The sequence below is a fragment of the Erinaceus europaeus genome, chromosome 5 (genome assembly GCF_950295315.1).
Source record: "Erinaceus europaeus chromosome 5, mEriEur2.1, whole genome shotgun sequence".
NCBI lineage: Eukaryota > Metazoa > Chordata > Mammalia > Eulipotyphla > Erinaceidae > Erinaceus > Erinaceus europaeus.
Genome location: NC_080166.1, coordinates 16,169,884 through 16,197,210, shown reverse-complemented (window position 1 = coordinate 16,197,210; position 27,327 = coordinate 16,169,884). Strand labels below are relative to the sequence as shown.

At 48.2% G+C, this 27,327-nt stretch overlaps 1 protein-coding gene across 2 annotated transcripts; it reads left to right on the top strand.

The window, feature by feature from the left end:
* The first annotated feature begins 24 nt into the window (after positions 1-24).
* On the top strand, positions 25-27,327 carry OTULINL (OTU deubiquitinase with linear linkage specificity like). Of its 2 annotated transcripts, XM_060191167.1 has the most exons (9): positions 26-156; positions 748-897; positions 12,605-12,764; positions 12,861-12,892; positions 14,509-14,600; positions 17,510-17,659; positions 18,943-19,071; positions 21,474-21,743; positions 26,564-27,327. In XM_060191167.1, exons 1-9 carry the CDS (start codon positions 93-95, stop codon positions 26,735-26,737), a joined length of 1,221 nt encoding a protein of 406 aa, XP_060047150.1. In that variant the 5' UTR covers positions 26-92; the 3' UTR covers positions 26,738-27,327. The 2 variants fall into 2 exon arrangements, with proteins under 2 accessions (XP_007524284.2, XP_060047150.1); XM_007524222.3 differs by lacking the exon at positions 748-897 and having other exon boundaries at positions 25-156.

The window sequence follows — 27,327 nt, the reverse complement described above, 5'->3', positions numbered from 1 at the left end:
CACCTCCCGCCCTTGGGCCCGCAGCTGGGAAGCAGAGGCGCCCAGCCTGCAGCCCGCGAACTCTGATCGCGCCGGAGCGCAGCGCTGCCCGCATGGCGGCGCGGAGGAGTCCCCCGCCGGCGCGGGAGCCGGGGCGACCTGCAGCCTCAACCGCAGGTGGGCCTCGGCCGGGGTTTGGGTGACTGGGGGTGGGGGAGTAGAGGCGCGATGGCTCAGCCCTGCGATGCGGGGGGTACTTCATCGCGCCCCCAGGGCTGGAAGACTTGGGGCGCCCCAGGAGCCGGGTGTCCCCTGCAGCGGGGCGGGCCACACCCCATGACTCCACCTGCTAGTTTGCGGGCGCGATATCCGCCATTCGAAGGGCGGGAAAGCCGGGGTGTCCCCCTGGAGCAGGGCGGGCCACACCCAGGACTCCTCATGCAAGTTTGGGGGTGCGACATCCGCACCCCGGGGTGAATATACGGGATGCCGGAAGAGTCCACTGATGGTACGACATCACGATTTTAAGGCTAGAAGAGCCTGGGCGCCCCAGCTGTCCCCCCTGCATTAGAGCGGGGACTTTGGCGGGTTGCACCTTCCCCACCCCACCTGCAAGTTCGGGTACGACATCCGCGCCCCTGGGAGGGCGACTGAGACGGGTGCACCCCTGGACTCCACCTGCGGGACGTGAGGGCGGACGGGGGTCTGCCTCGGAGAAGGACGCCGCCTAGCTTGAATTTGCACATCTTAATATCTTGATACCCACAGCCTGTATATGGTGCCTGCAAAGAGAAAGCCCGTCTGGGGGAGCGGATGGTGCCTCCACTCTGCAAATCGAGTATTGTCATGGGGAGGGGCATATGGCTGATCCACAGTGGAGAAACTTTGCCAGGATCCTGAGAAGCGACGCATCTCGAGGTTGGGTTGAGAAATTCCCTTCACTCATAAACCCATGATCTGCAGGAACACACACACACACACACACACACACACACACACACACACACACACACACACGCAGCGTCAAGTGTGAGCCGCCTTCCCAAGCTTCTCCCAGATTACTGAGCAGTTTACGCGTTACATCACAAAGGAGCAAGGAGGGTGTTAAAGATTATTATTATTTTTTTAAGTAAATCACACATCAGGCAGGGGTAGATCTCAAGGCACAAATAACAGGTGGTTACACACCAGTATCAAAAGGTCAGAATGTATTTTCATGATGGCGTAAAAAAATCAGAAATGGGGGCCAGGTGGTGGTGCATCTGTTTAAGCAGTGTGTGAGGACCCGGGTTCAAGCCCCTCTCCCCATCTGTAGGGAGTAAACTACCAGTGGTGAAGTAGCACTTCGGGTGTTTCTCTGTCTCTCACCCACTTTATCTCCCTCACCCCTCTCAATTTCTCTCTGTCTTTATTGAATAATAAATAAATAAAATTTAAAAAAGGAAAAATCAGAAATGTAGAGAGGGGTGTTTAAAAACTGTTGTTATCCAAATGTCATTATGTCAAATACATTCTTTTTTTTTTTTTACATTTTTTATTTATAAAAAGGAAACACTGACGAAAAACAAAAGATAGGAGAGGTACAACTCCACACAGTTCCCACCACCAGAACTTCATATCCCATTCCCTCCCCTGATAGCTTTCCTATTCTTTATCCCTCTGGGAGTCTGGGTCCTCCCAGAAGGATAAGGTATGTGGGATAAAGTATGTGGGATGCAGAAGATGGAAAGTCTGGCTTCTGTAATTGCTTCTCCGCTGAACATGGGCGTTGACTGGTTGATCCATACTCCCAGCCTGTCTCTCTCTTTCCCTAGTGGGAAGAGGCTCTGGAGAAGCGGAGCTCCAGGACATATTGGTGGGGTTGTCTGCCCAGGGAAGTCTAGTTGGCATCACGGTAACATCTGGAACCTGGTGACTGAAAGAAGAGTTAACATATAAAGTCAAACAAATTGTTGACTAATCATGACCCTAAAAGCTGGAATAGTGCAGATGAAGATGTGGGGGTCTCCGTTTTGTAGATAGTTAGTAGGCCTATTTTAGTTATATTCCAAAGGGCTCATGACTATACTAGTGTTTTATTTTTTAGTTTTTCTGAGCCTGACATCTGATATGCAGGTGAAGCCCAGTTATTGAGTGGAGAGATGATGTCATGGCTAGAGAAAGGACCAGAAAGCTGGATCAGGAACTAGAGTAGCTCCCAAATATGGGAAAGGGGTATAAATATTGTTGACCATAAACCCCATTGATTTGATCTGATCTGGGGGTCAGGTACATTCCTTTGATGCCATGAGGTGTTGAGTTTATTCCAGTGATCCCACACACAACCTCCAGCCCCTCAGGCCAGCAGCCAGACACCAGAGTTACAGGTGGTTCGCATGCAGTAATACGGTCTTCTGCCTGTGGGCTAGTAAGATCTCTGACATATCCAGACTTTGCCTTAGAGCAGGATTCTTCTGCTAACAGCATCACAGCCTGGAGAGTAGGCCTCATGGTGTCTTGGTCAAAGGAATATACCTGGCAGACAACATATGTTTTGTGAGCATAAGACAGTAAGATTTCTAATTACAAGTATCAGGAAGTCAGAGATCAGAAAACTTTGTCAGTGAGGTGGGGGTGGGGCATGGGGGAGTGTCTGCGTTTTGTTGGCAGAGAGGATGTGGCCCACACCTTTGCTGATCACAGAAAACCCTGGCGTTGCTGGCAGCTGGACTTCCCTTTCCAGACTCCAGGTGCTCCCTGGAACCCCAGATCCCAGCAAGATGGGTCTCTCAGTGGGGAGTCCTTTCCCATGTCTGTATTCTCCAGTGACCATGCCCCTTCCCTGGCGTGGGCCTCCTGGGTGAATTGGAGGAGCATGGCAGTTCTAGAGTCTGAGTTCTAAGTTCCTGGGAAGTCGGCAGGTGGCTGGGCTGCTTGTCACTTGCTCCGTGGGGCCCTCCAGCGGGAGCCTTGGATTGCTGGAAGTTTCTCTGTGGGCTGTAGAGCAGACAGGGCCATGGAGACAGGAGTTCTCCATATCACTCTGCCCGGAGAGTGTGCAGAAGGTACTGCCTGCTGGCCACCCACGCATCCCATGAGAACGCTGATCTCACTGACTGATCTGGAATTCTGTGATCCACTCCCCCCCACCCCCAAACATTGGGAGAACCAGCTCCCCTCCCTACCCTCTACCCCCAACCTCTCTGCACCTTGGGTTATTCTTGAATTAGCCAAATATTTCCTGTGGGCGTGAGCAGTTGAAGTTTTTATGATGTTATTTTCTTGCCTTCTCCCTGCCTTGTTTTGGCAGAGAAGGGGAAGTGGGAAAGTGTAAGGCACACAGCTGGAAAAAGCTGGTCGGGCAGGCAGGGAGAAAAAAGGTGCCTTCTCAGAGCTCTGCACAAGCGCCAGGAATTTTCTTTTGCCAGCACCACATTCAAGGTGTGCGGACCTGGGAGCCCAGGGCAGGTTCCTAGCCCTGCCTGCACTTGGCCCTGGGGGAATGCAGTTCCAGCACTTGGGGGGTGGGAGGTAGGAGTGGAAAACTTAGTCTTCGAAATATCCCCTAGGGACTTGGCAACCTAGTTCCTCTTCTTTGCTGGTTATATTGGGTGTGTGGTGCGGAGGTTTAAAATCAATTGCCAGAGATTGGGTGGTGGGAATTGTGTGGAGTTGTACCCCTCCTACCTTATGTTTTTGTTCATTAATCCTTTCTTAAATAAAAAATTAAAAAAAATCAATTGCCAGAAAGCCAGGTGAGGATACATCCAGTTAAATGCAGGTTACTAAGCACAGGGGCACAGGTTCAAGCCCTTGCTTCCCCACCTGAAGGGGGCACACTTCGTGAGCAGTGAAGCTAGGCTGCAGGTGTCTCTCTGTCTTTCTCCCTCTCTATCACCCCCTTCCCTCTCTAGTTCTGCTGTCTCTATCCAATAAATAAATAAAGATAATAAAAATTTAAAAAAACATTGGGGGGGAAAAGACAGGCAAAAAATGGTTGCTGGGAGCAGTGGATTCATAATGCCGGCACTGAGCCCCAGTGACACTCCTGGTGGCAATAAAAATAAAATAATAAAATAAAAAGATTAAAATAAAATCAGTTGCCAGGTTGCCACCTTTGCCATGTGCCATGGCCCCAGTTCAAGTTTCTGGTACCCCACATGAGAGCACTGGGGCACTAGGAGAAGCTCAGTGCTGTGGTGTCTTCCTCTCCCAGTCTCTCATTGAAAATCTTGGTCCATGGTCGTGAATCTCCAGTGATGGTGAAAGAAATACATAAACACATAAAATAAGATAAAGGGCAGTGTTAGGAGGACACTTTTAAAATCTACCCCTTGTTCTTTTGATAAGAGAAGTAAGACTTTTTACATGCTAGCAAGAGATGACAAGTAACTCTTGATGATAAAATACAGACAAACTGCCACCCCCAGTGGGGTGGAAGTGGGCAGAGGGCTTGGGCGGCCATTTTGCTGATTTCTTTTCCTTTCTTGTTCCTTCTTTCATGAGGTGCTAGGGCCTCTCTAATGCACAGCAGCTCGGCTCTGCGGCGTCCCCAAGCCAATTTTCTGTCTTTTTTTTTTTGTATTATTTTTTTTTCTATTTTTTTTATTGGGGAATTAATGTTTTACATTCAACAGTAAGTACAATAGTTTGTACATGCATAACATTCCCCAGTTTCCCATATAACAATACAACCCCCACTAGGTCCTCTGAATCCTTCTCGGACCTGTACTTTCCCCACCCACCCACCCCAGAGTCTTTTACTTTGGTGCGATACGCCGATTCTGTCTTCTAATTTAGCCAGAGAGATAGGGACAGAGAGAAGGGAAACACCACAGCACAGAACCACCGTCCCGGGGCCACTCTCCTGTGGTGGTGGGGGCTGGAGCCCAGGGCTTCCTGTATGAGAGGCACTCACCCTGCCCAGTGAGCTGTCTCCTGGCTACCTGAGATGCCTTTCTTTTTTTTTTCCCTCCAGGGTTATTGCTCGGCTCGGTGCCTGCACCATGAGTCCACCGCTCCTGGAGGCCATTTCCCCCCCTTTTTTGTTGCCCTTGTTGTTGTAGCCTCGTTGTGGTTATCATTATTACCATTGTTGTTGATGTTCGTTGTTGGATAGGACAGAGAGAAATGGAGAGAGGAGGGGAAGACAGAGGGGGGAGAGAAAGACAGACACCTGCAGACCTGCTTCACCGCTTGTGAAGCGACTCCCCTGCAGGTGGGGAGCCGGGGGCTCGAACCGGGATCCTTACACCGGTCCTTGCGCTTTGCGCCACGTGTGCTTAACCCACTGCACCACTGCCCGACCCCCGTGAGATGCCTTTCTTAAGTGTTTAGATGTTGAATCAGGAACCAATCGCCTGTGCACATGAGAATACCAGAGAGGCACCAAAGCTGGGGAGACAGCGCAGTGGTTCTGCAAGTGACTGTCATGCCTGAGGCTCTCTGAGGTCTCAGGTTCAACCCCCAGTACTGCCATCAGCCAGAGCTGAGCAGGGCTCTGCTTAAAACAGGAAATGACAGGTGTTGGTGAGGTTACAGAGAAAAAGGGACTCTGCTATACTGCTGGTGAGAATGTGAACTGGTGCAGCTCCTTTGGAAGACTGTATAGAGTCCTTAAACAGGACTGGAAGTACCTTATGATCCAGCAATACCACTCAGTATCCAATGGACACTGAACCACTAATTTGAAGGGACATATGCATTTCTATGTTCATAGCTGCATCGTTTACAATACCAAAGAGTGGAGGCAGCCTAAATGCTCATTAACAGATGACGGGCTAAAGAAGTTATGGGATATCTCTTCTATGGAATACTAATCTGCAATCAAAAAAATTATATTGTGTCCTTTGGGACAAAATGGATAGTACTGGAGGTGACTATGCTTGTTTAAGTAAAGAGACGGGAGACAACTACCAGAAGGTTTCACTCATATATGGAATCTAGAAAATTGATACACATGAAACTTTTTTTTTTGATCCCTGTTCGAGTCCCCAGTTCCCCACCTGCAGGGGGCAGGGGTTGCTTCATAAGCGGTGAAGCAGGTCTGTGGGTGTCTAGCTTTCTCTCCCCCTCTCTGTCTTCACCTCCTCTCTCAATTTCTCTCTGTCCTGTCCAACAACAACAGTAGCAATAACAATAACAACAAGGGCAACAAAAATGGAAAAAAATGACCTCCAGGAGCAGTGGATTCATAGTGCAGGCACCAACAAACCCCATCGATAACCCTGGAGGCAAAAAATATGTTGGCATTATCATGACTGCAGTGGACCCTTACCAAGACCTAACCTCCTCCCAGTGTTTGTATCTGAAAATTGGGTATTATGATACTGACCCCCAAGGCTGATTGGTGGTTTAAGAGGGGTTACAATATGTCAATGCAACAAAAAGGTACCTTGACACAGTTACACATGAACTTTCAAAGAAAGAAAGAAGAACAGAAACACAGAGAGAAGCGAGCAAACTGTGTCTAAGACTTGTACAAGCTATGGTGGTTATCTTTAGGAGATGGGAGGATGGGGAAAATTGGTGGTGGGTGTGGTGTGGATATATACATAATCATCTTAAAATATTGTCACCCACTATTAATCACAATTAAAAATGGAAAAAATAAAAGAGAGAGAGAGAAAAGACTTGAGAGTTCTGACTGCTTCCACAGTGGTCGGACCAATTTACATTCCCACCAATTTACATGCCTCACAACTCCTTTTGCAACCTGCAGGGATTCCTGCCTGTGTGATTCCACTCCTTTCCCTTTCCTCTTCAATTTCAGCTACAGACAGAGAGGGAGAGATGAAGGAGAGAAGGTGAGACACCACAGCGTCACAACACCTTCCTTAGAAGAGCTTCCTTAAGTGGTGTTATGTTAGGGGACAGGCCAAGGCAGATATCTCAGCGAGCCAGGCTTGTGTTCTCCATAGACTTATAGTACAACCCATGGCCTAATTAGTCTGCAAAGCTGGTAGAGATCTGTCACTTCTCCAACACAGGTAAGAGTCAGTAGGGCCAAAGCTCCAGATCTCAGCCAGTTTGATATCTGATGTGAGTAAAGGGGCACTTGACCTGCTGACATTGTAGCCATGAGTCTGCTGAGCCTTGCTTAGGGATGCCATTTAAGACAACCTAAAAGAATGTTAGTCTGAGAGGTCAGGCGGTGGCACAGTGGGTTAAGTGCAGGTGGCGCAAAGCGCAAGGACCGGCATGAGGATCCCGGTTCGAGCCCCCGGCTCCCCACCTGTTGTATGCTTTACATTGGTTTGTTCTAGCCCTCCCCCGCCAAGAGAATTGGATCAGTCCAGTTAATTTCGCGGGCCTGCTTGGCCCCGCCCCAAGGAACCCCGGGAGAGGGTTCCTGAGTTCGAGAGTGCGAGAGGTTCAGAGGGTTCCCCAGTAAGAGAGTGACAGAGTTAGAGAGTTCCGGAGTGCCAGAGTTGGAGAGTTCCTGAGTTCAAGAGTAAGAGGGAGTGCTTGCGCCGCCGCAAAGAGACAGCCGAGTTCTGTTTGGTGATTAGTTTGTCTTAGTTTATGAATCGTTGTTCCTGAATAAAGAAATACAGCTTCACCGCCTGTGAAGCTAGCCCGCCCAGCCAGAGCCCGCCGAAATTTTAACAACACCCACCTGTAGGGGAGTCGCTTTACAGGCGGTGAAGCAGGTCTGCAGGTGTCTATCTTTCTCTGCCCCCTCTCTGTCTTCCCCTCCTCTCTCCATTTCTCTCTGTCCTATCCAACGATGAACAACATCAACAATGGCAATAATAATAACCACAACGAGGCTACGGCAACAAGGGCAACAAAAGGGGGAAAAATGGCCTCCAGGAGCGGTGGATTCATGGTGCAGGCACCGAGCCCAGCAATAATCCTGGAGGGAAAAAAAAAAAAATATATATATATATATATATATAAAGAATGTTAGTCTGAAAGAAACACTATGTAGATTTTGCTAGGCCATTTGTTTCTCTTAAACACACCATTGTCCTTCTTGTTCATTTAAGCTGTTTTAGAATTCCTTTGCTGTAGCTTGCACCTAACTAAATAACTAACTAAACTAATAAAAGAAAAGAGGCCTGATGGTGAGCATAGCATCGCTTGCTGTCTTCCTGAAAGATCCTAAGTGTGTATTCCACACTGGTCCTCAAATTACGAGCCATGAGTCTTTCGGCAGTGATTTATTGAATTGGAAATCCTATGTGGAGGCTCTGAACCACAAGTGCCATGTCCTTGTACATGGTAAAGCCTGCACTCTACTGGGTGAGCCCTCTCCTGGGTCCCTAAAGATGCCTTCAAATTCTGTGCAATCCATTGTGCAACTCCTACCCCACCCCATTCTTCCTACACAGGGCTGAGACATACTAGCCTAAAGGGGCCTTTGGAGGAAGTGGGGACTTGTGGGCTGACCTCCTTGTTCATTCACAGAGAAATAGGTGAGGTCCCAAGCCACTGGGTTCTCTAGAACTGGGAGTTCTTGGCTTCAGGGCTCTGCTTGTTCCACTGCCGCCGCCCCATCCCACCAGATGTCCACTTCGTCTTCTCACTTCCTGCTCTTTGGCTCCATGGATGTAGTTGAAGGAATAGAAAACGCCCCAGGGTGTGGCTACTTCTGACATATGTGCTGAAAGCAAGAAGTGGTCACCAAGACAGAGCCTCTCTGCAGAGACGGGGCTGTGGTGGGGTGAGAGAGCAACCCCAGACTGGGTTATTTTGTCTCATGTCAGAGTCACAGCTCTGGAATTGACTCTGTGGGTGCAGAGATCCAGGCTGTTTCCTTTTTGTTTCTCCTCCCTCTCATGACTTTTTGCTTAGGGTTACTTCTTGACCCAAAGTGGCTGCTGGACACCAGCCTCCATACCTTTATTCTGTCCAGTTGGGAAAGGAAAGCTGAAGCATCTATCCCTCTCAGGCATGTTCCACTTCTGGCCAGAATTCATTTACCTGGCTGCACCCAGACCCCAGGGAGGATGGAATGTAACCTTTAGTCCAAGTAGCCATGTGTCCAGTTAAAACTCAGGATTCTCTATCTATGAGAGAAATGAGAAGGGAGTTGAGAGGTAGCTCAATGGGTAGAGAACAGGCTTCCCCTACATGGAGCCCCGGATTGGATCTCTGCAGTACATGAGGACCTGGACTTGGTCCCCAGCACCACACAGGAGCACCATGGACAGTACGAAGGATGCTCCATGCACAGTGGAACGGTGCTGTAGTATAGCTCCCTCTTTCTCAGCACCATGGACAACACCCAGGGAGCCCCATGGATGGTGGAGCAGGGGTATTGGAGAGTCTCTCCTCTCAGCACCATGGACAACACCCAGTGAGCCCCATGGATGGTTGTATAGGTCTATGGGGGGGGGTCTCTCCTCTCTCAGTACTGTGGACAGCACCCAGGGACCCCCATGGAGGGTGGGGCAGGGCTATGGGGTCTTCCTCTCTCAGTTTATACAACACAAACTGTAAGGAAACGCTTTATATAATGTCTAAGTATATACATTATATTTCATTTGTTTATTTTAGATAAGATCTGGAGCATCACTCTGGCATATGTGATGCCAGGGATTGATCTCAGGTCCTCATACTTGAGAGTCTAATGCTTTATCCACTGCACCACCTCCTAGATGGCATTAATTACATTTTTAAGTGCAATATGTACCCCTAAAAAAGTAATTAGAGAAGCAGATAGAGGAAATCGGGCCAGGCAGGATTGCTCACGTGCAAGGCCCTTGGTTAAAAAGAAGGAAGAAGGAGATAAAGGCAGGATGAAGAGAGTTCAGCCTCAGTCCAGCTGTCTCCCCGGCCTCGGAGCACTCGTGCAATCCTACAATTCTGCGACCTCCCCCTCTCCCCCGGGAGGAATGAGAGCTGACTCCTCTGTCCAGGTCTGTCTCACCCGCAGTGCTGGGCTATTTCTGGTTGGGTGGGTTATTAAGCTTCCCACACATCCATGCACCCACCGCAAGATGCTGGAATTCCCCCTTTAACATGTCCCTTACATACCCTTTAAAGAGCTCAGACAGGCTGGGGCATGTATTGACTGGCCAACATCCACGCCCAGCAGAGAAGAAATGACAGAAGCCAGAACTCCCACTTTCTGCACCTCAAAAGAAATTTGGGTCCTGGGAGTCAGGCGGTAGTGCAGCAGGTTAAGCACACGTGGCGCAAAGCGCAAGGACCGTCGTAAGGATCCCGGTTCGAGCTCCCGGCTCCCCACCTGCAGGGGTGTCGCTTCACAGGCAGTGAAGCAGGTCTGTAGGTGTCTGACTTTCTCTCCCTCTCTCTGTCTTCCCCTCCTCTCTCTGTCCTAGCCAACAACGAACGACATCAACATCAACAATAATAACCACAACAAGGCTACAACAACAAGGGCAACAAAAGGGGGGGAAGGCCTCGAGGAGCAGTGGATTCATGGTGCAGGCACTGAGCCCAGCAATAACCCTGGAGGCAAAAAAAAATTGGGGTCCTTACTCCAATAGGAAAGACATGTTAGGAGAAGGTGACCAGAGGGCTCTGAACCCCAGTTTCACCCAGTCCCAGACTTTTGTGACCAGGAACCTTTGTTTTTGCTCCATCACTGAGAGGGAAGAGAATCTAGAGAACACCTGAGGAAGCCAGGCGCTGTTTCTCTTATCTGAGAGGGAAGAGGAAAAAAAGGATGGACAACTATGTGATAATTTCACTCATCAGTGGACTATAGAGATAATTGAAACACATGAGCTTGAGAAAAAAAAAATACATATGAGGAGTCGGGCAGTAGTCAGCAGGTTAAGTGCACATGGCACGAAGCTCAAGAACTGGCATTAAGGATCCTGGTTCGAGCCACTGTCTGCCACTGTCTTACTGGATATGACTTTCTTTTGTTTTTTTTTTTATTTATTTAAAAAGGAAGACATTAACAAAACCATAGGATAAGAGGGGTACAACTCCACACAATTCCCACCACCAGATCTCCGTATCCCAACCACTCCCCTGATAGCTTTCCCATTCTCTATCCCTCTGGGAGCATGGACCCAGGGTCATTGTGGGGTGCAGAAGGTGGAAGGTCTGGCTTCTTGTAATTGCTTCCCCACTGAACATGGGCATTGACTAGTCAATCCATACTCCCAGTCTGTCTCTCTCTTTCCCTAGTGGGGAAGGGTCTCTGGGGAAGTGGGGCTCCAAGACACCTTGGTGGGGTCGTCTGTCCAGGGAAGTCTGGTCGGCATCCTGCTGGCATTCTGGAACCTGGTGGCTGACAAGAGAGTTAACCTACAAAGCCAAACAAACTGTTGAACAATCATGGACCTAAAGGCTGGAATAGTGCAGATGAAGTGTTGGGGGGTCCTAACTGCAGACTATTGTGTATTTTTGCTTTCAGGTATATATTCTGCCCTAGTTTATGGATACGTGTGAACATAGGCTCTATCTCATGGGACCTGGTCTATATCTAGGTTTTGGGACTTTGTTAGGAAGTGAACCGCCTGGAATGGAATTAGAGAATACTATGAAAGGATAGTCTCACCCATGTAATGAGGCTGAAGGGCTGTCGGATATGACTCTCACGCAACCTCTTTTCTTGCTGTTTCTCTTCCTCCTTGATACTGCTCTTACAGTGGCTGACTCTGGGCCTTTACCAGGAGGGAGAATCTCTTTGCTTTCTTTCTTTTTCTTCTTCTTCTTTTTTTTTTTTAAACCAGAGCACTGCTGAGCTCTGGCATATGGTGGTGCATGTGGGGGGGATTAAACCTGGGACCTTGGAGCCTCAGGCATGAGAGTCTTTTTGCATAACCATTCTGTTATGTATCCCCATCCTCTCTTTTCTTTTTTGAATGTAGCTCTGGTGGGGTGGTGAGATAGCTCACTTGAGGAGTGCGCTGCTTTGCCACATGGGAGACTCAGGTTCGAGCCCAGCCTTCACTGTAGTGAGGGGAACTTCAATGCAGGGGTCTCTTTCAATCTCTCTGTGTCTCCCTGCCTCCCTGTTTCTATCTAGAAAAAAAACAAAAAAACACAAACTTGGGTCCTCTTCTTGGCCATCATGCATCAAGACCCCAACAATCCCTCTTCCTTATTACTGAAATGCTATGATAATAAGCCTTTAGAAACTTCAGTAGATTGGGTGCATCTGCTTGAGCGCACATGCCACAGTGCACAAGGACCCAGGCTCGAGCCCCTGGTCCCCACCTGCAGGGGGAAAGCTTTGCGCAAGTGTTGAAGCACTGCTGCAGGTGTCTGTCTCACTCCCTCTTTATTACCTCCTTCCCTTTCAATTTATGGCCATCTCTATTCAATAAATAAATAAAGGGGGCCAGGTGGTGGCGCACCTGATTGAGCGCACATGTTACAGTGCACAAGGACCCGGGTTTGAGCCTCCGGCCCCCACCTACAGGGAGGAAGCTTCACGAGTGGTGAAGCAGGGCTGCAGGTGTCTCTCTGTTTCTCTGTATCACCCCCCCTCTCAATTTCTAGCTTTCTCTATCCAATGAATAAATAAAGATAACAAAAAAACTTTAAAAAATAAGTAAAGTTAATAAAGAACAATGATTTTTTTTTAAAGCAACCTCAGTAGACCAGTGCCAGGCCCTAGCAAGCCCAGCTCACCTGTGCCCCCGCCCCTGTGAGCATATGCTGCTGGTGACCCTGACACTCATCTCTGCTGTTACTCAAACCTCCCTCCCCCCAGGAAACGACCAAGTGCACTCCTGGACACTCATGACCAGTCAGGCCCTGGACACAGCGTGGAGACTGGTGAAGGGGGTGGTGGCGTTGGCCATGTCCCTGCTCGCGTCCATCCTCTGTGGCTTCCGGGGGCTGCATGTGCAGCTGGGTCAGCAGCTCAGATGGTAGGTGGCTGCCTCGCCTGGGGCTCCAGCACACCTGAGGTGTTCTGAGGTGTCCTGAGGTGGGCTGGACCGTGACGTCGTGGCCTTCTCTTCCAGGTGGATCGGCTATCTGCAGAGGAGGTTCAAGAGTAAGGATTTTCTTTTTAATTCTTTTTTTTTTATTTTTACTTTTTATTTTTTTTATTTTTAAATTTTTTATTTAAGAAAGGATTAGTGAACAAAAGCATAAGGTAGGAGGGGTACAACTCCACACAATTCCCACCACCCAATCCCCATAACCCACCCTCTCCCATGATAGCCTTCCCATTCTCTAGCCCTCTGGGAGCATGGACCCAGGGTCGTTGAGGGTTGCAGAAGGTAGAGGGTCTGGCTTTTGTAATTGCTTCCCCGCTGAACATGGGCGTTGACTGGTCGGTCCATACTCCCAGTCTGCCTCTCTCTTTCCCTAGTAAGGTGTGTCTCTGGGGAAGCTGAGCTCCAGGACACATTGGTGGGGTCTTCAATCCAGGGAAGCCTAGCCAGCATCCTGGTGGCATCTGGAACCTGGTGATTGAAAAGAGAGTTAACATACAAAGCCAAACAATTTGTTGAGCAATTCTTTTTAATTCTTTCATTCATTAAAAATTTTTAAATTATTATTGGGTAAAGGAGATAGCATAATGGTTCTGAACACAGACTCTCATTACTGTGGCTCCTAGGTCCAAGTTTCAATTTCCTGCACTGCCATTAGCCAGAGCTGAGCAGTGCACTGGTAAATAAAATTTTTTAAAGAATTTTAATCACGGGAGTCAGGCGGTAGCACAACAGTTAAGCAGACATGGCGCAAAGTGAAAGGACTGGCGTGAGGATCCCGGCTCAAGCCCCCGGCTCCCCACCTGTAGGAGAGTCGCTTCACAGGTGGTGAAGCAGGTCTGCAGGTGTCTGTCTTTCTCTCCCCCCTCTCTGTCTTCCCCTCCCCTCTCCATTTCTCTCTGTCCTAGCCAACAATAATGACATCAACAACGATATAACTACAACAACAATAAAAACAAGGGCAATAAAAAGGAGATAAATATTTTTAAAAGTTTTTAATCACCACCAGGTGCTTGGGGCCTGCACAACAAACCCTCTCTTCCTACAACCATTTATTCCCCACTTTTTCCCTTTTTCTTTTATGTGATAGGTCAGAGAAATTGAAAAGGGATGGGGAGATAAAGAGGGAGGAAGAGAGACACCTGCAGACTTGCTTCACTGCTCATGAAGCTCCCCCCCTGCAGGTAGGGAGTGGGGGCTTGAACATGGGTCCTTGCACATAGTAATGTGTGCCCTTCACCAGGTGCACCACTTTTCAGCCTCCGGAAACAAACCCAGTTGTTTCTTAATTTATTGCCACCAGTGTTATCACTGGGGGCTCAGTGCCAGCGCTGCAAATCCACCACTCCTGGCGGCCATTTTTCCCGTGTTCTTTCTGTCTATTATATTTGATAGATCAGAAAGAATTTGAGAGGAGAGGGGGAGGTCGAGGGGGAAAGAGAAAAGAGACAGGGAGATACCTGCTCACCGCTGGCAAAGCATCCCCCTGCAGATAGGCAGTGGGGGCTTGAACCCGGGTCCTTGTGGGCGGTGCCATGTGTGGTCATCCACCACTGCCTGGCCGCCAAAAGTATTTTCATGGCTGGGTGTCTTGGTATTGGCGGCGCATGCAGGGGCTCCAGGTAGGAGCGGGAAGGGGGCTCTGAGCGCCTTCTCTGTGGGTTTGGGGCAGGGAACCTGAGCGTGGAGGCGGAGGTGGACGTGCTCAGCTACTGCGCCCGGGAGTGGAGAGGCGACGCGCCACGTGCCAAGCTGATGCGCAAGGTGGGGCGGAGCAGAGGCCGTGAGTGTGACCCCGGGACAGACGGGCTGGGAGGCTGCACTGCGGTGATGCAGGTGACCCTCAGGCTGAGTCCCCAGGTTCAGTTCCCGACTGCGTGAACCAACGTCATGCAGAGCTGAGCAGTGCCCTGCATGTGTGCACGCTCTCTCTCTGCCCCATCTCTCAAATAAATAAAGGAATGCATACATTACTTTTTAGTTTAATTTTATTATTATTATTTGAATTTCTTTATTGGGGAATTAGTGTTTTACATTCAACAGTAAATACAATAGTTTGTACATGCATAACATTTCCCAGTTTTCCATATAACAATACAACCCCCACTAGGTCCTCTGTCATCCTTCTTGGACCTGTATTCTCCCCACCCACCCACTCCAGAGTCTTTTACTTTGGTGCAGTACGCCAATTCCAGTTCAGGTTCTACTTGGGTGGTGTTGTTTTTTTTTCTGGTCTTGTTTTTCAACTTCTGCCTGAGAGTGAGATCATCCCATACTCATCCTTCTGTTTCTGACTTATTTCACTTAACATGAATTTTTCAAGGTCCATTCAAGATAGGCTGAAACGGTGAAGTCACCATTTTTTTTTTCTAGCTGAGTAGTATTCCGTTGTGTATATAGACCACAACTTGCTCAGCCACTCATCTGTTGTTGGACACCTGGGTTGCTTCCAGGTTTTGGCTATTACACATTGTGCTGCTAAGAACATATGTATACACAGATGATTTTGGATGGGTGTGTTATTTATTTATTTGGCCTCCAAGGCTATTGCTGGGGCTTGGTGCCTGCACCACGAATCCACTGCTCCTGGAGGCCATTTTTTTCCCTTTAGTTGCCCTTGTTGTTTTATCATTGTTGTGGTCATTATTATTGTTGTTATTGATGTCATTGTTGTTGGATAGGACAGAGAAATGGAGAAGGCAGGAGAAGACAGAGAGGAGGAAAGAGAAAGATAGACATCTGCAGACCTGCTTCACTGTCTGAGATTCGACCCCCCTGCAGGTGGAGAGTCGGGGCCTCGAACTAGGATCCTTAGGCTGGTCCTTGTGCTTTGCGTTTAACCTGCTGTGCTACCGCCTGACTCCCTAGGAACAGATACATTATGCAGAAAAGCAATAAGGAAGCATTTCATTCTGCTCAGTTAAAACCCCAAAGGCCAGAGGATAGCCCTCCTGGTGAAGCATCGTGCCATGTGCAGAGACCTGTGTCTGAGCCCCTGGCACCCTATGGGAGCACCATGCACAGCACCAGGAGAAGCTCTGAATGGTGGGGCACTGTTGTCGTGCCTCTCCTTATTCCCCCTCGCTCTCTTTCCATCTGGAGCTAAAAGGAAAGGAAAAAAATCCTGTTGAACATTCCTTGCCATGCAGTCCAACCTGGGGGAAAAAAAACAAACCCAAAATAGTCAGCCAAAGAGGAGAGCAGACACACTGTTGAAAAAACACTCCTGGGGGTCAGGCAGTGGTGCACAAGGACCCGGGTTCAAGCCTGTAGTCCCCACGTGCAGGGGGAAAGCTTCATGAGCGGTGAAGCAGGGCTGCAGGTGTCTCTCTCTCTCTGTCTCCTCCACCCCTCTCCATTTCTCTCTGTCTCTATCCAATAATACATTTTTTTTTAACTTTGAAAAAGAAAAAATACTCCTTAGCATCATCTTAAAAAGAACATTGGGAGGGGAGAGCAGAGCCTGCTTCAGTGCTCACATCATCATATGCCAGGACCCAGGTTCAAAGCCCCCACTCCCCACCATCAGGGGGAAAGATTCATGAGTGGTGGGGCAGGTCTGCAGGTGTCTATTCTCTCCTTTTCGCCCCTTCCCTCTTGATTTATCTCTGTCTCTGTGCAATAAAATAAATAGCATTTTTCACTGTAGCCAAGTTGTCACCATCATGTCCCCACAGTGACACTCCCTAGCTTTAAGCTTCTAGAGCCTTGTTCACCCAACTAGCATGAGACAGAAGTCACTTTCAGGCCAGAGAGGTAGTGGCTACAGCACAGGACCTGCAATCAAGAGGCTTTATCTCTGGCATAATGCAAGCTGAACTGCTACCTGCTGTCTCTCTTTCTCTCTCATTAAATAAGTGAATAAAGAACTCTTTGAGGTTGGGAGATCTCTGAGGTAGATCCCAGGATGTTATGCATAAGGTCCCAAGTTCAATCAACAGCAATGAATAAGCCAGAGCACCCCCTCATAAAAATGAATAAATCAGGGGAGTCGGGCAGTAGCACAGCGGGTTAAGTGCATGTGGCGCCAAGCACAAGGACCAGCATGAGGATCCCGGTTCGAGCCCCCGGCTCTCCACCTGCAGCGGAGTCGTTCACAGACGGTGAAGCAGGTCTGCAGGTGTCTGTCTTTCTCTCCCCCTCTCTGTCTTCCCCTCCTCTCTCCATTTCTCTCTGTCCTATCCAACAATGACGACATCAATAACAACAACAACAATAACTACAATAATAAACAAGGGCAACAAAAGGGAAAATAAATATAAAAAATCAGTAAATCAGGACCAGACAGTGGTGCACACGCATTATCATGAACCAGAACTCAATCAATCCTCGATCGCAGGGGGGGAGCTTCAAAGCATTGAAGCAAGTGTGCCGTCTCTCTCTCTCTCCCTCCCCCCCTTCTTTCTCAGTTTCTTTTCCCTCTATCCAATTAAATAAATAAATAAATAAATAAATAAAAGTATAATAGATAAGATATTTAAGGAAATAACAAGTCAGTAAACAAATCTTTGTTAAGGACCCCTCATCTCTTCTCAGTGACGTGGGGTGACTCAGCTGTTAGAATGGGGTGTGTTCCTCTCGTCCTCTCCCCAGAAGCAGGGCAAGGCCCCCTTTTCTCCTGCCCTGCCCCTGGGAGTTGAGGCCCCTTCTCTCCTCCCTCGGGGCGCGGACAGGCCTACGAGGAGCTCTTCTGGCGGCGGCATGTCAAGTGTGTGCGTCTCGTGAGGAGGGACAACTACGACGCTCTGCGGTCCGTGCTCTTCCAGATCTTCAGCCACGGCCTGCCCTTCCCGGCCTGGATGAGAGAGAAGGACATCATCAAGGTCGGTGCCCAGCGGGTAGGGAACGGTGGAGGCACATGGGAGACAGCCACACCTGAGAGGGAGGAGGCTTTGAGAGCTAGTCCGAATCTGCTTTCTGGTTTCCACACCACCATCTTCCTTCCTTCCTTCCTTCCTTCCTTCCTTCCTTCCTTTCTTTCTTTCTTTCTTTCTTTCTTTCTTTCTTTTTTCCTCTTTCCTTTCTTCCTTCCTTTCTCCCTTCCTTCCTTCCTTTCTTTCTTTCTCCTTTCCTTTCTTTCTTTTTTATTCTTTCTTTCATTCATTCACTTTTTGCAGGGGGTGGGGTACCAAGGATGGGGCTTAGGGTCTCATATGTTTGAGATATGTGCCCTGTCGCTATGACGCCATCCCTGATGCCACCATTTTAAAAACATATTTTACTTATTTGTTGCATAGTGGTAGAGATAAACTGAGTCGTTTTTTTTTTTTCTGCCTCCAGTTGCTGGGATTTGGTGTTGACACTATGAATCCACTGCTCCTGGTGGACTTATTTTTTCCCTTTTTTAATTTTTCCGTTTTATTGGACAAGAGAGAGAAATTGAGAGAGGAAGAGAGATATTGAGGGAGAGAGAAAGACACCTGCAGAGCTGCTTCACTGCCTGTGAAGTGTCTCTGCTACGGGTGGGAATCGGGGACTCGAACCCGGGTCTTTGCTCAGATCTTTATGCTTATTATGCTTAACCCAGTGCGACACCGCCCTGTCTCCTAAACTGATTATTACTCTGTGGAGTGTATTCCCCATAACTTCTTTTTTTAATATTTATTTATTTTCCCTTTTGTTGCCCTTGTTGTTTTTATTGTTGCTGTTGTTATTGTTGTAGGATAGGACAGAGAGAAATGGAGAGAGGAGGGAAGACAGAGAGGCAGAGAGAAAAAGAGACACCTGCAGACCTGCTTCACTGCCTGTGAAGCGACTCCCCTGCAGGTGGGGAGCCGGGGGCTCGAACCGGGATCCTTACGCCCATCCTTGCACTTTGTGCCACGTGTTCCCCATAACTTCTTTAGCCAGTCTTCTGTTGATGGGTGTTTAAGCTGCTTCCACTCTTTGGCTGTTGTGAATAATGCAGCTATGAACACAGGGGTGCCTGTGTCCCTTTAAATTAGTGTTTGAGTGTCCACTGGATAAATGCCTAAGAGTGATATTGCTGGGTCATAAGATAATTCTATTTTTCTTTGCTCAAGGACTGGTGACCTTTTCCAATCAGTGTTGGGGGTGGGGAGAGGGCAGATGTCAAGATGCGAGCTCTTTGCACTTCCTTCCCCAGCTCCCTGAGAAGCTGCTCTTCTCACAAGGCTGTAACTGGATCCAGCAGTACAGCTTTGGTCCTGAGAAATACACAGGCTCCAACGTGTTTGGGAAATTACGTAAATGTGTGGAACTGCTAAAAACTCAGGTGAGTGGTTGGGGGAGGGGCATAGGCTGAACCTGAAAGCAAGGAGCCCCAAAGCAGACTGCTGTCCAGTTCAGGCACAGGCACACACACACACACACACACACACACACGCGCGCGCATCCTATGGAAGGCCCTTTAGTGACATTCAGACCTAAGGTTAGATGTTTTCCTTCTCTGGTTCTTCCTCCTTCTAAGTAAATGAGGATAATTATGCCCCCAGTGGGCTAAGGAAGCCTTTGAGGAACCATAAGGAAATCTTCACATCCACCTATGTTTGTTTCTGTTGAGTCAAATTCTTTTTTTTTTCTTTCTTCACCTCCAGGGTTATTGCTGGGGCTTGTTGCCTGCACTACAAATCCACTGCTCCTGACAGACATTTTTTCCATTTTATTGGCTAAGACAGAGAGAGATTGAGAGAGGAGGGGGAGATATAGAAGGGGAGAGAAAGACACCTGAAGACCTGCTTTGCCTCTTATAAAGCAACCCCCTTGAAGGTGAAGAGCCAGGGGCTCAAACCAGGATCCTTGAGTAGGTCCTTACACTTCGTATTATGTACTCTTTTTTATTTTTTTAAATTTTTTTATCTGTATTTATTTATTGGATAGAGACAGCTAGAAATCAAGAGGGAAAGGGATGATGGAGAGGGAGAGAGACAGAGAGACACCTGCAACACTGCTTCACCACTTGCAAAGCCTTCCCCCTGCAGGTGGTGACTGAGGGTTCGAACCTGAGTCTTTGTGCATTGTAACATGAGCTCAACCAGATGCGCCACCACCTGGCCCCTCATACTACATGCTCTTAACCCAGTGCACCACTGCCGACCCTCTCAAATTCTAGAGCAAACAAACAACATGCTTTTCTAGAATGTGCCTAACAAGTTGGCCATTAATTTGTCCTGCTTTTGAATAAAGACACAAAATTTGGAATCTTGGAATCAGTCCTCTTTGGGAAATATAGTAGCCAGTGATTCTGTGCTGTGGTTTTATCCTTGGAGCTGACACACGAATGGCACTTACCCTCTGCCATTGCCCTGAGGACTCAGTGAGCCAGTGTGTCACCCCCATCAGATATGTTCAGTGGTGCCAACACAGTCTGTAGCTGGGATCTGCTTTCTGCAACCCAACTGCCTAGTGATTTCTCAGGAAATTAACTTGCTTAGTACTTAACCTAAAAGGTTCTGCTTTTTTGAAGAAGAAAAAAATAAGAGAGAGATGATTTTATTTAAGCTAGTTGATTATTGTAAAAGCAAGATCTAGGTACAGCTTTGAAAAATCAAACAGTGTGGTCTGGGAGGTGGCACAGTGATAAAGCATTGGACTTTCAAGCATGAGGTCCCAAGTTCAATCCCTGGCAGCACATGTGCCAGAGTGATGTCTGGTTCTTTCTCTCTCCTCCTATCTTTCCCAGAAATAAATAAAATCTTTAAAAAAAAAAAAAGAAAGAAAGGAAAATCAAACAGTGTCAGAAGCTCTAAAATGTGGTTCTGGAAGGCTCGCTCGTTGGGTAGGGCAGAGGCCTTGTCATACGTTCATGCCAGGTTCAAGCCCCTTCGACATATGGAAGGGGCTGTGACACTGGGGAAACTCCAGTGCTTTGATGTCTCTCCCCCCCTTCTCCCTCCTCTCCTCCCTCTCTCTTCACTCTGTTTCTCTATCTGAATGAAAGAGTATGGTTTAGTCAATGTTTCCTTTTTATAAATAAAAAAATTTTTTTAAAAAGAAAGAGCAGCTGGACCCAGCCAGTAAAATGCACATGTTACCACATAGGTTTGAGCTCCCTGGTAAGGCAGTATTGCTCATGGCTCTCTTCCTTTCTCTCTTTCTCTCTCTTCTCTGCTCTCACCCCAATTCTCTCTGTTTCTATCATAATCATTTAAAAAGGGGGGAAAAAGGGCTTTGGGAATAGTGGATTTGTTGTGCAGGCACCAAGCCCCACCAATAGTCCTGGTGGCAAAAAAGAAGGAAGAGGAGGAGAAGAAGGAGGAGAAAGAGGTTGGAGTAGAAGGAGAAGAAGAAAATTAAAGAGAGAGAGAGATTGATGAAATTAAACATGCTCTGAGCCCCAGCAATAGCCCTGGTGGCGAGAGAGAGGGAGGGATAGGGAGGGATAGGGAGGGATAGGGAGGGAGGGAGGGAGGGATAGAGGGAGAGAGAGAGAAAGACGAGACCTGAACAGTGAAATCATACATGCTCTAGGCCTTGGTTCTATAAGAAAAAAAAAATGAAGAAGAGGAGAAAGGCAGAAAGAATAAAAGGAAACAAAATATGTATCAAAAGTTGAAAGGTCACTTGTATGCCCTCTTCTTACTCTGTGGTCTATGTTATACTCGCTTTTCATGTTCCCCAAGGGTGCCTCCTTTCTCTTCCTCCTTCTAAATGTCTCTCAACCACTTGTCTTTCCAGTGGACAGAGTTCAGCGGAATCAAAGACCATCACAAGCGAGGCAGCCGGTGTAATAGCCTCTTCTCGGACACCCTCCTGGAGTGCAAGCTGTATGAGGCCCTCAAGTTCCTCATGCTCTACCAGGTCACGGAGGCTTACGAGCTGATGAAGACCCAGAAGGCGGTGCCCAGCCTCTTCCACCTCCTCTTCTCCCAGGAAACCTCCCTGGACCCTCTGAGCTTCATGCTCAATCACCTGAACGCCGTGGGTGACAGCTGCGGGCTGGAGCAGGCAGGTTCCCGGATGATGTGTGGGGGCTGGCTGGCGGTCCTGGAGCCGCCTGCTCGGCTGTGGGTTGGCACTGTCGCACTGGGCGATGCCCCTCACTGCCCCCGTGCTGGGTGCTGTGTCTGAACTGAGGACAGCTGCTAAGGGCCATCCTGACCCCACCCCCTCCCATCGCACTGTCATGGCAGATGGCACAGGATCCCAAAGACCGAGGCAGAGAGACCTAGCTATGTGCTCCAAGAGAGGCCTGAAGGTGACCCCCCTGGACTTGCGCCCCCGTAGGGAGGGGTAATGAACAGTGAGGCAGCCCTTGAGGGCCTCAACCTATTTATTAGCAGGCGTACCAATACATCAGGAATTCCAATTTACGGAGGTGTTGGTTCAGCAGGAAGCAGAATGAACAGTGGGGTCGGGGGTCGGCGGTAGCACAGCGGGTTAAGCGCACGTGGCGTAAAGCAGGGGAGTCGCTTCACAGGCGGTGAAGCAGGTCTGCAGGTGTCTGTCTTTCTCTCCCCCTCTCTGTCTTCCCCTCCTCTCTCCATTTCTCTCTGTCCTATCCAACAATGAGCAACATCAACAATAACCACAACAAGGCTACAACAACAGGGCAACAAAAGGGGAAAAAAACGGCCTCCAGGAGCAGTTGGATTCATGGTGCAGGCACCGAGCCCCAGCAATAACCCTGAAGGCAAAACAAACAAACAAACAAAAAATAAACAGTGGGGTTATGTGAGTAAACAGCATTAAGGTACAGGAAGCGGTAACTGGGGCCAGGCCGTGGTGGCACACCTGGCTAAGTGCACACATTATAGTGCGCAAGGACCCTGGTTCAAGCCCCCAGTCCCCACCTGCAGGGGGAAGGCTTCACAAGTGGTGAAGCGGGGCTGCAGGTGTCTCTCTGTCTCTCTTCCTTTCTATCCTCCCAGCTAAATTTCTGGCTGTCTCTATCTTGTAAATAAAGATAATGAAAACATTTTAAGATATGAAAAAGAAATTACAGGAAGTGATAACTGAGTCTTAGACGTTCTAAATCTAAACTCAACATCTGAATGGCCACTATCTGGGTAAGTTCCTGATTCTCCCTGTCTGTGTCTGGAGTCAGCTTCTCTGGGAGCTTTTCTGTCCTGGTTGCTTTGCACGTGGACTTTCCCGTGTTTGAGGAGTCTGCTGAGCCCTCCAGGCGCTGGGTTACATGTTAAGTACACATCAAATCTGAAGTCATCAGACATTTAGTTAGAATGTGGTGCTACGCCCCCTGGTGTTGGCATGGGGAAAGGACCTCTCCCAACAGAGGGGGCCAGAGGTTTCAAAGTCCCAGGTTCAATCCCTAGCACTACCATAAACCAGAATTGTGCAAGGTTCTGACCTCTCTCTCTCTCTCATTAAAAATATAACAAAATATATTTAAAGGGGGGCAGGTGGTGGCACATCATGTTAAGTGCACATATTATTATGTACAAGGACCTGGGTTCAAGCCCCTAGTCCGCATCTGTAGCGGGGGCACTTCATGAGCAGTGAGACAGTGCTGCAGGTGTCTCTCCAGCTCTCTCCCCCCCTCTATTGCCTCTACCCTCTCAATTTCTCTCTGTCTCTGTCAAGAAGAAAGAGAGAAAGAAGGAAAGAGAGAAAAGAGGGAGCAGGTGGCGGCACACCTGGTTAAGTGCACATATTACCATGCACAAGGACTTGGGTTCAAGCCCCGGCCTGCAAGGAGAAAGCTTCACAAGTGGTAAATCAGTGCTGCAGGATTCTCTCTGTCGCTCCTCCCTCTCAATTTCTCTCTGTTCTAGCAAAGGAAAGTAATGTTAAAAGAATAATTTTTAGGGCAGACGACCCCACCAATGTGTCCTGGAGTCCCGCTTCCCCAGAGCTGCCCCACTAGGGAAAGAGAGAGACAGGCTGGGAATATGGATTGAGCTGTCAACGCCCATGTTCAGCGGGGAAGCAATGACAGAAACCAGACCTTCCACCTGCTGCAACCTACAATGACCCTGGGTCCATGCTCCCAGAGGGATAGAGAATGGGAAAGCTGTCAGGGGAGGGGAGGGGATATGGAATTCTGGGGGTGGGCATTGTACTCCTCTTATCCTATGGTCTTGTCAGTATTTTTTTATATATATAAATAAAAATTTAAAAAGGAAAAAAAATTAAATTTCTGTTAGGAGGAATGAAAAAGAAATAAAAGAAAAATGAAAAGGAGGAGACAGAGGGGAAAATGGCCACTGGGAGTGGTGAATTTACCAGGTAAGCACTGAGTCCCAATAGTAATACTGGTGGCAATAAAACAAGTCAACAACAACAACAAGGAAACAGAAGAAGAAGCTTTACAACTCTGAAGCAGCTTAGGGATCTATCCTCCTTGTCTCTCTCCCCTTCTGTTTTTCTTTTTTTTTTTTAATTTGCATTGACCTTTATTTTATTTTTTTATTTTTTATTTATAAAAAGGAAACATTAACAAAACAATAGGATAAGAGGGGTACAACGCCACTCAATTCCCACCACAGAACTTCGTATTCCATTCCCTCCCCTGATAACTTTCCTATTCTCTATTCCTTTGGGAGTATGGACCCAAGGTCATTGTGGGATGCAGAAGGTGGAAGGTCTGGCTTTTGTAATTGCTTCTCCACTGAACATGGGGTTGGCAGGTGGATCCATACTCCCAGCCTGTCTCTCTCTTTCCCTAGTGGGGAGGGGTTCTGGGGAATCGGAGCTCCAGGACACATTGGTGGGGTCATCTGTGCAGGGAAGTCCAGTTGGCATCATGCTAGCATCTGGAACCTGGTGGCTGAAAAGAGAGTTAACATATAAAGCCAAACAAATTTTTGACCAATCATGGACCTAAGGGCTGGAATCGTGCAGATGAAGAGTTGGGGGCGGGGGTCGTCCATTCTGTAGATAGCTAGTAGGCATATTTTAGTTAAATTCCAAAGGGCCTGTTGCTATACTAGTTTTGTTGTTGTTTTTTTCTTTTTTCCCCTGAGCCTGACATCTGATATGCAGTTGGATCCAAGTTATTGTCTGGGGAGATGGTGTCATAGCTGGAAAAAGGATCAGAAAGCTGGATCAGGGAAGAGAGTAGCTCCCTAATATGGGAAAAGGGTATAAATATTGTTGACTGTAAACCCCATCGATCTGATGTGACCTGGGGCCCATATTCAGCTTAGGAGCCTGTGTGGCCTCTGCATCCCTGTAGACCCGAGCTCACCCTCTCTGTTTTTCATCCTCTAACTGAAAACACGCACCACGGGTGATAGAACTGTGCAAGGCACAAGTCCTAAATCAAACCCTGGGAGCAAACAAACAAACAAACAGAGACTGCTGTATTCACCTGCAGCTTCAGGCTGTAAGATTCCACCACTCCCAGGCTGACCTTCCGATTGAGAGGAAGAGAGATAGCACAGGGTACCATGGCTTCACCATCTGAGGAGCTTTCCCTGTCACTGTGGTACTCCCATGTGGTGCTGGGCCTTGAACCCAGAGCCTTGAGTATGGTAAGATATCTGCTCTGTTGGGTGAACTATCTCGTGGCTTATTTATTTACTTAATTGGGGGGCAGAGTCTCCCTCTTGGAATATGTGGTGCTGGGGATAGATCTCAGAACCTCACAAAGCAAGGCCTGTACTCTACCAACCCCATACTTCCCCCTGTTTAAATTATTTTTTAAATATTACTTTTTAAAAACATTTTTTATATTTATTTATTCTCTTTTGTTGTCCTTGTTGTTTTATTGTTGTAGTTATTATTGTTGTTGTTGATGTTGTTGTTGGATAGGACAGAGAGAAATGGAAAGAGGAGGGGAAGACAGAGAGGGGGAGAGAAAGACAGACACCTGCAGATCTGCTTCACCGCCTGTGAAGTGACTCCCCTGCAGGTGGGGAGCCGGGGGCTTAAACCGGAATCCTTGCGCTTTGCACCACATGCGCTTAACCCGCTGCGCTACCACCTGACTCCCTAAATATTACTTTTTATATGATAGAACAGAGAGAGAGAGGGAACTGCAGCACTGCCTCACAGTTTATGAAGCTTCTTTCTAGCACGTGGGGTTGGGGGCTTGAACCCCAGTCTTCGGGCTTTGTAACATGTGCATTCTGCCCAGTGTGCCACCACCTGGCCCCTATTCATTTTTTAATCCCTTTGTTGGAGGGCTTAATGGTTTATATAATACAGTTGTTGACACGGGTAAAATCTCATAACTTGCCATAAGAAGTGTCTGCAAAACACTCTCAACTTAGGACCTTTCTCACCATTGTGCACTAGATCTGTATTCACTGTTTTAAAAATATGTCAGAGCTCTGCTCAGCTCTGGTTGATGGTGGTGCTAGGGCTTAAAACTGGGAGCTTGGAGCCTCAGGCATGAGTGTTTGTAGAACCATTATGCCATCTCCCGGCGCTTCTCCTCTGTTCATTTTGTTGCTATTTCATGTAAATATCGTCTCCCTGCAATTTCTTCTTCTTGTTGTTAATATTATCTTTATATATTGGATAGAGACAGCCAGAAATCGAGAGGAAAGGGGGAGATAGAGTGGGAGAAAGACAGAGAGACATTTGCAACGTGGCTTCACCGCTCACAGACCTTTCCCCCAGATCCTTGGACATTGTGCTCTGGTATGCGTGCCAACATCTGGCCCCTCTCGCTGCAATTTCTTCCCCTGCTTTCCATGCAGTGACCGTTCATCCTTCTCCTCGTGTCCACTCAGTGCTCCGAGTTTGGGTCTGGAAACAAACATCCCCCCACACACACCGGTCCCCGCGGTAGTGGGGGGTGAGCAGGAATGTGGCTCCATTTGTATCCTGCTGAACCCCTGTTTGGCTTCTCTCCCCAGATCGACATGTTCATCCTGGGCTACTCCCTGGAGGTCAAGATCAAGGTCTTCAGACTGTTCAAGTTCCACTCCAGGGACTTTGAGATCTGCTACCCAGAGGAGCCGCTCAGGGACTGGCCGGAAGTAGCCCTGCTGACCGAGAATGACCGCCACTACCACATCCCCGTCTTCTAGGTCTGGGGGCCGAGCTCTGGTGGAATGGGCGTGGAGTCCCTTCCCCAAGGCTTCCTCCAGAGCAGTGGTCACCCTTGGTGGGCAGTGGCCTGAGCTTGCTCAGAAGGGCCCTGGGCACACCCTTCGGACCTTGAAGGACACACAGAAGCTTGATTCACACAAAGAGAAATTCCCCCAGAGAACCAAACTGAACAGGAGCAGAACCCAGACGGAACGACTCGTGTCTCGAACGTTTACCTTCTTCACCAAGAGCCTCCTCTCGGGCTGACTTAGACTCACTGAAAAGATCTTTATTATTATCTTTTATTTTATTTTTTTATAAGCATTACCTTCTCAGGAGTCTTTCTGGGCTCCTGATTGCTATGATGTAGTCTGGAAAGGGCTCATTTGATTCCACAGCTGTGTCTGTATTTATAGACTCACAGACACCCATGTACCATTGTGTATATATGTACATAAACACATATGCACAGGGAAGCAGGACTTTGTAATGTCCCGTTTCTTTTCTTTCTCTCTGCTTTTCTCTGTGGCTATTGCAGCTAGGTGGTTGATTTCCCCTCTGGATTAAAAGAAAGATTCTATACAGGGAA